The 8997-nt window shown below is 42.5% G+C and overlaps 1 protein-coding gene across 1 annotated transcript in view; it reads right to left on the bottom strand.

The window, feature by feature from the left end:
• Positions 1-2214, bottom strand: part of LOC104512871 (kalirin-like) — a 269469-nt gene extending 267255 nt beyond the window's left edge. The window contains 3 exon segments of the mRNA XM_010156032.1: positions 26-103; positions 226-303; positions 2176-2214. Of these exon segments, the coding sequence (XP_010154334.1) occupies positions 26-103; positions 226-303; positions 2176-2214 (195 nt within the window).
• Positions 2215-8997: the final 6783 nt, after the last annotated feature.

Consider the following 8997-nt stretch of genomic DNA (forward strand, 5'->3'; position numbering starts at 1 on the left):
TTCTTCTCTATTTTTCTGCTCATACCTTATTCTCAGCCATTCCCTCTGCTTCATACCCAGTGCTAAACTCCATTAACTCCTCTGGTTTGTCCTTCAGACATGTCTAAAAGGAAAGGAAAGCAAAGCAAAAGGCGGATAAATTAATTCACAATCTACTTGACAGCATTTATCGTAAGCACTTGCTGGCAGGAATCATCTTTCTGTTCAGTATTTTTCTGCTCATACCTTATTCTCAGCCATTCCCTCTGCTTCATACCCAGTGCTAAACTCCATTAACTCCTCTGGTTTGTCCTTCAGACATGTCTAAAAGGAAAGGAAAGCAAAGCAAAAGGCGGATAAATTAATTCACAATCTACTTGACAGCATTTATCGTAAGCACTTGCTGGCAGGAATCATCTTTCTGTTCAGTGTTCACATAGCATCTGCTGCAGAAGGAACCAATCAGTGACTGAGACAATAATACAAATAAACTCTGATAGGGAACCACTGTAACGTAATGACAATATTGTAGGACCTATAGGAAGATGGCCCTATTGGAAGTTTTATTGCATCCACTCACAATCCTTTAAAAGGTCTCTTGCACCTATAGCTTCAAAAGCTACACAAACTGACAGGTACAACACTTGAAGGGCCTGCTGAAACTTTTCATCTGGAGTTTCCACTGAACTTGTCCCGTGGGAAAAGACAGTAGTAAACAGTGGAAGAGAAACACAGTCCAGACATTTCCACAGAAAGTAAATCTGCTTCCAGAGTACTGCATATTTCTTCCTATTTTTAACCTCTTGCAGATTTATTTTTACTACAATTTAAATGTATCTGTTATATGCCATAACATTATTATTATGAGACACTAAAATAGTGCAGTATTCTAGGCACTTGATACCATTTTACAGAAAAAAGACAATGAAAGCCAGTGACAACTGCAGATGGCTGCAGCAGCCACTGCTGAACATGACTCCCTTTCAGCCTTACTTCTTATACTTCCTCTGTGGACAGAGGAAGATGAACAAAATTGGGGTGTGCTTTCCCTTGTTGTTTAACTATAAGGGAGCTCAAAAGGAATTAAAATGCATCCAATGGGATGAACTCCGGCCCGCTGCTACCAAACTGTGAGCACAGCCTTGGGCTCACAGCCACCGAAGCCACTAGCTAAGCCTACGCATCTCATACCAAAAACTACCTCAGATTGACACATGCCTTAGATTCACATATTTTGGCTGGAAAGGACCTTTAAAGGTCATCTAGTCCAATCCCCCAAGCAGGACATCTTCCACTAGATCAAGTTGCTCAGAGCCCCATCTAACCTGACCTTGAATGTTTCCTGGGATGGGGCATCTACCACTTCTCTGGGCAACCTGTGCCAGTGTTTCACCACTCACACTGTAAAAATGTCTTCCTTACATCTAGTCTGAATTAACTCCTCAAGTTTAAAACCATTACCTCTTGTCCTATCGCTACAGTCCCTACTAAAACATCTGTCCCAATCTTTCTTATAAGCCCCCTACTAAAAAGCCACAATAAGGTCTCCCTGGAGCCTTCTCCAGGCTGAACAACCCAACTCTCTCAGCCTGTCCTTATAGGTGTTCCAGCCCTCTGTTTTTTGTGTTCCTAAACTTGAGACTTTATTCCATTTTTCACTAAGCTCTTTTAGTGATAAGCAAGAGTTTGTTTGCACAAGGGCTTCCAGTTTTGGCTTCATAATGTACTAAGTCTAATAAAATACATTTAAATAAATAGTATTCATTAACCAGTTGAGTTTTTCAGTGCTCCGACACGGATGGATGTCTATTCATATTAAGACAAACTGTGGTAGCACATAACTTTCCACTCCTGAAAAGCACTGCTGCAAAGCTCATTGTTTTCAGCTTGGATGCTGTTTGGCACAACAGTTTGACATTCACTTACAAGACTGGTGAAAAATATGCACTGCTAATTTTCCTAAGTGCCATGCCAGTGTCCCCAGGGGCTGTGCATTTGCCTACCTTCCCATACAGTAATAGGATTTGTTCCCAGCTAATAAAGTGGACTTCACATCAGCTATGGAGAGACATTAGTTAGGGCGTCCCCCTTCTTCGTTCCTGAATCATATATTCATGGCAAAGAGCTAAAGTTGATAACATCTTTAAAATACGGTTTGGTTGTGGGGATTTTTTCCCCTCCTAAAGTGGGGGATACAAGCCGATAATCCCTGCAGATCTCCTTTTTCTCCCCCATTGCCCCCGTGGTTTATCATGTCCAATTAGCCATCTGCCATGCCGGCACTGCCATACAAAGGGACCCCACTCTCCTTCACCGCAGCCAGTCAGCGGGGCTATTGTCCCGGCTGACAAACAAGAATCAGACACTATTGTTTCCAGCTGATGAAGCTGCTCCCAGTGTAGGCTGCCAGTTGCCACTGAACAGCGGGAGCACCAGGGTACACTCCAGGAGTCAGGAGCCACGCCAGCAACAGATATTACCAAGGAACCTTCACAAAGCTCTTTTCAGTATATATATTCTAGTTTCAGGTAACAAACCAACCTGGACCAAGTCATCGTACCCTGGCTGCACCAGAGTGTGCCTGACCTACTGCCTTTACTGTTCCACCAGGTACTCACCTTGCAAAGAAAGGCTCGCAATCTCCAGAAGAGAGCAACATCTTGGAGTCAAATCTTTTCTTGTAAAGACTTTTTTTTACTTCAGATGCAAGGTATGTCATCAGCCACTTCAGCACAGCTTATTACACACGCACAAAAGTAGTTTAAAAACCTGAAAACTCCACTACATCTACACGGGTACCAATTACGCAACAAGGTTAATTTAATTTCTGTTACAAACACCACACACTCACTCCTTTTCCCAAGGCCACTTCACTCACAGAAATGACCAGAGCAGCTGGTCTGCCAGTCACCATGATGTTAAATTGAAGATCATTTCCTCTTATTATTCTCAGCAAAGCATGATGTGACCTTACGTGAAAAACTACACTCTGCCTAATTATGGTGGTTTTGTTCCCTCAGCGAAATCAAAATGCTGGCTCATATAATTAAGCTTACAAAAAAAAAAAAATTCATTTTTAGTTTTAAAGGCAATTTGTTGCCTTGAAGCGGGAGTGCGACAAATCAGGCTTACGTACGTATATGTTCTCAGTCATTATATTGTGTAATTTGGAAGAAACAGAAAACACTCCTACATTTGAGTAACAAAGCCATACACGTGGCTAAGGGAGAAAGAACCCCAATAAACCACAATTTATTCTAGGCACTAGTTAATGAAAATGAGAACAGAAAATTAATATATTTAAAAGTAGAAACAGAATTATCTCTTAAGACTTTGATTAGGAAACAGGAATTACTTAAGCGTCAATAAACGTTTTACACTGTATTTCACACTCCAGCTTTGAACATACATTATTTTAATATACTACTTTGAATCTTCACTGAATAGTTCAAAATAAATGAAAAGCAACCGAAATTAACGTTGTTCCGCGGTAGTCATATACATAACAACTTTCACTGTTACTTGTGATAGAGGAAAGTCTTTGCTCTGGATTAAAATACTGGGCTTGTTCTGAACCAAATCTGAAACGGCATGAAAACTTGAATATTTTGCTGAAATATTACTCCATTCTTAGCACAAAATCCCACTTCAACACACTGCAGTCCACATATCGCACAGGTGACTCACTCAACCCTAGATTTACGATTTCCATTGAGGTACCAGAGACGTGTTTTCAGCTACATCCATGAAAACTCCAAAACAATTCCCCTGAAGTCCTCTGGATCTCTGCAACAGTAACACAATCTCTCCCAGAAATGAGTGGAAAAAAATAATGTAAAAATATTATGACCTCTTTCTTTTACAGCCCTCCATGGTCCAGGGTTCTCCATTCAGACAATCATACCTGACTTCTCTTTTCATATCCAGCTTTCTTTTGCAACACATGTATCATGACATTCACTGTTACTCTCACCAGACCCTCTAGGCAAAGTTGCCCAAGTGGCACAGTCCCCTCAGTTAACACAGGGCACGTGTGCCATGTGAGGCTGTAAAATGGGAGTTGCTTATCCAAAGAAATACTGAAAGCAGGTCACCAGTCCAAATCAAACAAAGCCACAAACACCACAAAATTGTTTCATGGCTTACTTGAAGTTCCAGCCTTAAAATGCACAGCAGTATGGGTTTATAAGGCCTAATACTCCACAAGTATTTTCTTTGATATAACTATGAAGTACTTAAAATACCACTGGGTACTATACGGTACATGTCGCTATGGAGCAATAAAGCCACTATACATCCATAACCAACTTTCCTAGGGACCATAAGGTCACAGCAGCTGAAACAACAGAATACTTCATGCCCAACCTTCAAGAGGCCCAGAGCACCTGTCTAGCCTGAGGACTCCCCAGCAGGCTCTTAATGCAAGGGTGTGCTTGGAAATTAAACCAAAAAAGAAAAAAAAACCCAAACCCATCAAAGTTGATCCCATTTCTAACCCTCATGTGTCCCCATCAGGTTATTATATGGGACTGGATAAAATACACTATGGGAGGAGGGGGAAACAGAGATGGTTATATTTGCCTGGCCAAGTTGGATGCTTGCTTGTATCTGCGCAGCTCATCGTCCCAAGACGTGCACAGCCATCTAAGGCCATGTGCAGAATGGTCTACACAAGCACTAGGAGAGTCCTACAGGTTTTCCCTTTGATGACTTTGCGACAGTGCTTTTCTTCTTTTGGAGATTCAATCCCAAAACTCAGTGTAGGCAACAGGTTGCCCCCCAGTCAGTAATTTACGCAGGTGCCGTATCAAGGCATATTGCTTCGCCTGTGCACTTCACTAGTGTCTGTGCTATAACCTTATGTTCCCTATTGCACCCTGTCCTGGAAATCAAGGAATGTGAACTTCGGTACATACCAGCTCTGAACAGAAGCTGTGTGTGAAAGGCCTTTTCCTCTGGAAGTAATTCTGTTCAGCCTTAATCGAATTAATATCAAATAGAATAAATATCTTCCTACAGGCCTATAATACAACGCAATCTCATCCAGAAAAACACATTGTAAATGACTATCAGATGTCACTTGGGTTGCCCTGTACATACTTCTGAGTGAGGATGAAGGAAGAACAGGAAAGAAATGCTTTTCTGAACATAAATCAGCAATTTATATTGTTCCTTTCCAGGATCAGACAAAAAGAGATCCTTCCCTTTTGTCACAATACCCCACAAATCAGCAGGTTCTGTCCACTTCTGAGCAGCATCTGCAGCGAGGGGGAAGAGGACAGCCTTTCCCACCAAGACTTCTTGATTCACCTACACGTCCTTTGCCATGTCTAGTTTCCAGACTAGCAGATCCCTCCCCGAGAGGCCTGAGGAAGAGGCAGGACAACAGCAGGGCAGAGCCACAGAGCCTTCTCCATGCACTGGGCTATGAGGTGATCTGGGAGGAGCTGGGTCCCCAAAAGCAGTGAGATAACCATCCTCCTTCCTCAAGTCACTCACACACACAAAAAAAACCCCACCCACCTACAGTAGAGAATAAGAAACAAAACTCATAGTCCTGACACGGCCAGAGGTCAGAGCCTCCAGAGAGCAGTACAGATTTTAATTAACAGCATCACCTTAAAGAACACAGCTTTCCACATGGTAGGCACAACCTGACAGTCTTTTCTACAACACAGCCTCCTTTATCAGCGCACATTACCAGACCGGGCCTTATAAATTATAAGGTCTCAAGGTGAGGCAGACAGGCATCACACGAACCCCTCACCCCCGGTGACAACTCGATTGAATCAATTTATCTGCTCTACGAGGAGACACTTGATTCCATCAACCTCGAGGAGCACTTCTGCACAGACATCATTTCAAGCACATCTATTGATCAGCCTGGCCGCTGCCAATCATTTTAAAGTTATTTAGTAGTGGAGCTGCCAGTCACTCGTCCACAAATGAACAATGCTGGAAGTATAACCAGCTGGTAGAAAGCAAACAGAATAATTCATCGCAGTCAAAGGAGATGGAACAATATCAATTTTCAACTCACAGGAAGTATCGATGACAAAGTCAGCTTCTTCATACCAGACATAATCAATGTTGTACTTAAGCGTCAGAAAACTAAATTAGAAAATAAAACTGTACCTTCTAGTGGATAAAAAATATTGATTATCCTTGCCAGTTATTGGTAGTTCACTAAACTGCTCTGTCGCTGACCTCTACAAATATTTTAAAATTTGGTACAGGATTTGCTTGTATGTTTCACCTCTGCTTCCAAAACACACCGCAGGAACTCCTGCAGCTCAGGCACAAAGGTAAAGCTTTCCCTCGGTGTCTGTATCCAAGGGATAGTTGTCATTTGCACGCTTTACAAGTGTCTTACTTTATGTTTGAAACAAGGATTTGGATTCTGTTCCATGCAATATAAAAGTCTCGGTGCACATTTAATGTAGACTACTGAGAGTCACAGAGAACTTGCTCATATTTTATTATCTGTCACCAAAGCAGACATAAGAAACTTAATAAGGCATACCTAGGCACAGATTTGGTTTCTTACTCAAACAGAAGCTCAGATAGAAGTGATAGACATCGCACAGAAATTACTGCCTCAATTCAGCAGCCAGTGTTATCCCAGAAATCAGAGCTGGAAACTGCAATAGTCATTGTTGCTCTTAAAGTCCCTCTGCCTGTTAATTTTTATCCCAATTACATGGGAGTGATTCTCTAAAACCAAAAAAGACTGAGTTACTCTCTGCATATATCTCATGGTGAAAATTAGAATAGACCCTTCCCTGCCTGTCTCCGGGAAGGTTTAACTGACTGCCAGCATCACCACACAGGTGTGAAACCCACCCTTTCTTAAAAGTCATTCCCAGTTCTCACCAGTGTAAGCACCGCAACAGACTCTCCTTTATTACCTCATGCTACTGCCTTCAGTTTTACTTTCTGGATACAGTTCAGAGAGCTGCTACCTCAGTTGTCATCACTGATAAGGGACTGCCACATCTGAGTGTTTGGGTGCTGCTGGGTGAGCCACTCCATGCACGACACCGTCCCTAGCATTAGCCTTCTCTGCTGGTACCATGGAAGAGCCGATTGATCCTCCCGTGAGTGCAAAGCTCAGCTGGTTGCTAAAAGCCTCTGAGTGAGATATTAATTGTTTGGAGTCCTTTTTTTTTTTCCCCAACAAGAATAACGAATTCATCCTTTTTGGTGTTGTAGCTGTGAATTCGGGAAGAGTTTAGGGTACACTCGTGCTGTTGGAGCAGCTAACCTTCAAACCACACAAATTCATTTTGTATTTGATATGAATGTACTAGGACATGTAAGCCACCATGTTCATGCTTTACAAATCCAGAATACAGTTCAGGAGAAGGAATAAAAGAAAAAAAGCCAGGATGCTAAGTGAATGCAGGTGTCTGCAGTTATTAGAAATCAGATCCCATCTCCCAGTCCTTAGTCAAGATTGCCACTGACAGCCAAAAAGAGGAGTGGGAGAGTCAGTTGTGTCCTGTCTACAGCTGTTCTCCTAAGCCTCACATCAGCTGTTCTCTCTGCCACCCACTAAAACCAACTTCAGCCAGGCACAACAGCAGTGCACAGCCCAGGAGTGAACTGCACACAAAACACAGGAAACCAAGAGAGCAATTCAGTGAGTCGTGCCTGCTCTCACCTGCATTTTCCCCATTTCTCAGTGATGTTGCCAGGCCATTGTTAACAGCTGACAATAAAAATGAACTAATAAGTTGGCTTTTTTTCCTCCTGTCATTTTTTTGGACACAAGATGCTACGTAACAGCACAGAAACAAGAATTTTGCCATCTCCTTCAATGGAGCTTAAGGTAGACGAGACAGCCATCAGGGATGGACTATGCATACATGCTTCAGTGCAAGGAATTGGCCTAGGAATCCCCTTCCAGGCTCAGGTTCCTGTAATTTCATTTCCTCAAGAAGTGGAAGGGTTAGGATACTTTCAGAAATCTCTAGGTTAAATATACAAGGCGGGTGACAAGTGTATTGTGGATCTACAGGTGATATTTCAAGTGTCTAGCCACATGGCTCCCTGTGCTTTTCCCTCATTTAGGAATCCTTTTTTTTTTTTTTTGCTTTCCATTCAAGCTAGACAGACTTCCTCTAAATTCAATTCTGCTGACATGCTCATGTTGAGAAGGCAGTGTCTCACAGAGATTATTCAGCTTTGGGTGAAGGGAGAAAGAGGAAAGATGGCGAACCTTAATTAACAGGTTCCTTTTAAAGGGAAAATCAGTGGGTTATTTTTCCTTTTTTAAAACAAACCTGTTATTGTTGAGACTGAGGAAATTAGCTTGTAACCAGGTAGGCTATCAACAGGCAAATATCCTATGGCTTAATGGCTTGCGGATCACAAGATACACACAGACAGACCTTATTACAGTTATCCTCTAGATCAAAGGGGTTTCACATAAATGGGGTGCAGTCTACCATAGCAGGGAGCTGCTGCAGGCCCTCAGGATTTTACTGCTTTAAACTTTTGGTGATTACATAATTTTTTTTTGTAACTGGAGCTCAAAGCACTGTGTGTAGCTAATGAACAGGTAGAAGGAGGAAAACAGCTGAAAAACAAAGTCTTGTCAAACAGCTGTGGCAATAAGTGTCAGTCCGAGCCTAAAAGGGTCAATCTCCTTATGAAACAAGCACCTAATCCTTTAGAATTTTTAATTAAAAATCTAATAAGAAGCCTATAATACTTTATTAAGATTTTGTCTATGGAAAGGGGCAGGGGGCAGACCACAAGTTGTTTCAGCTGAGATGCTGATCCTGTGCAAAGCCATGTTTCAGAGCTAAGGCTCTCACACAAACACCACCCTATAAACCAGAGGTGCAGTGAGGGACCCCAACACGTACCCAATGCCCAGAGAATTTAATTAACCACTGCATCGCTAGCGAAGGCCCCACACCACGCTCTGCTGTAGCCCAGCTACCCTTCCGCTCCACTTCAGCATCCTCCGAAACCGGAGAGCGAAACACACGGCTCCCGCCCAGCCTTGAG

The sequence above is a fragment of the Eurypyga helias genome, unplaced genomic scaffold (genome assembly GCF_000690775.1).
Source record: "Eurypyga helias isolate BGI_N326 unplaced genomic scaffold, ASM69077v1 scaffold27, whole genome shotgun sequence".
NCBI lineage: Eukaryota > Metazoa > Chordata > Aves > Eurypygiformes > Eurypygidae > Eurypyga > Eurypyga helias.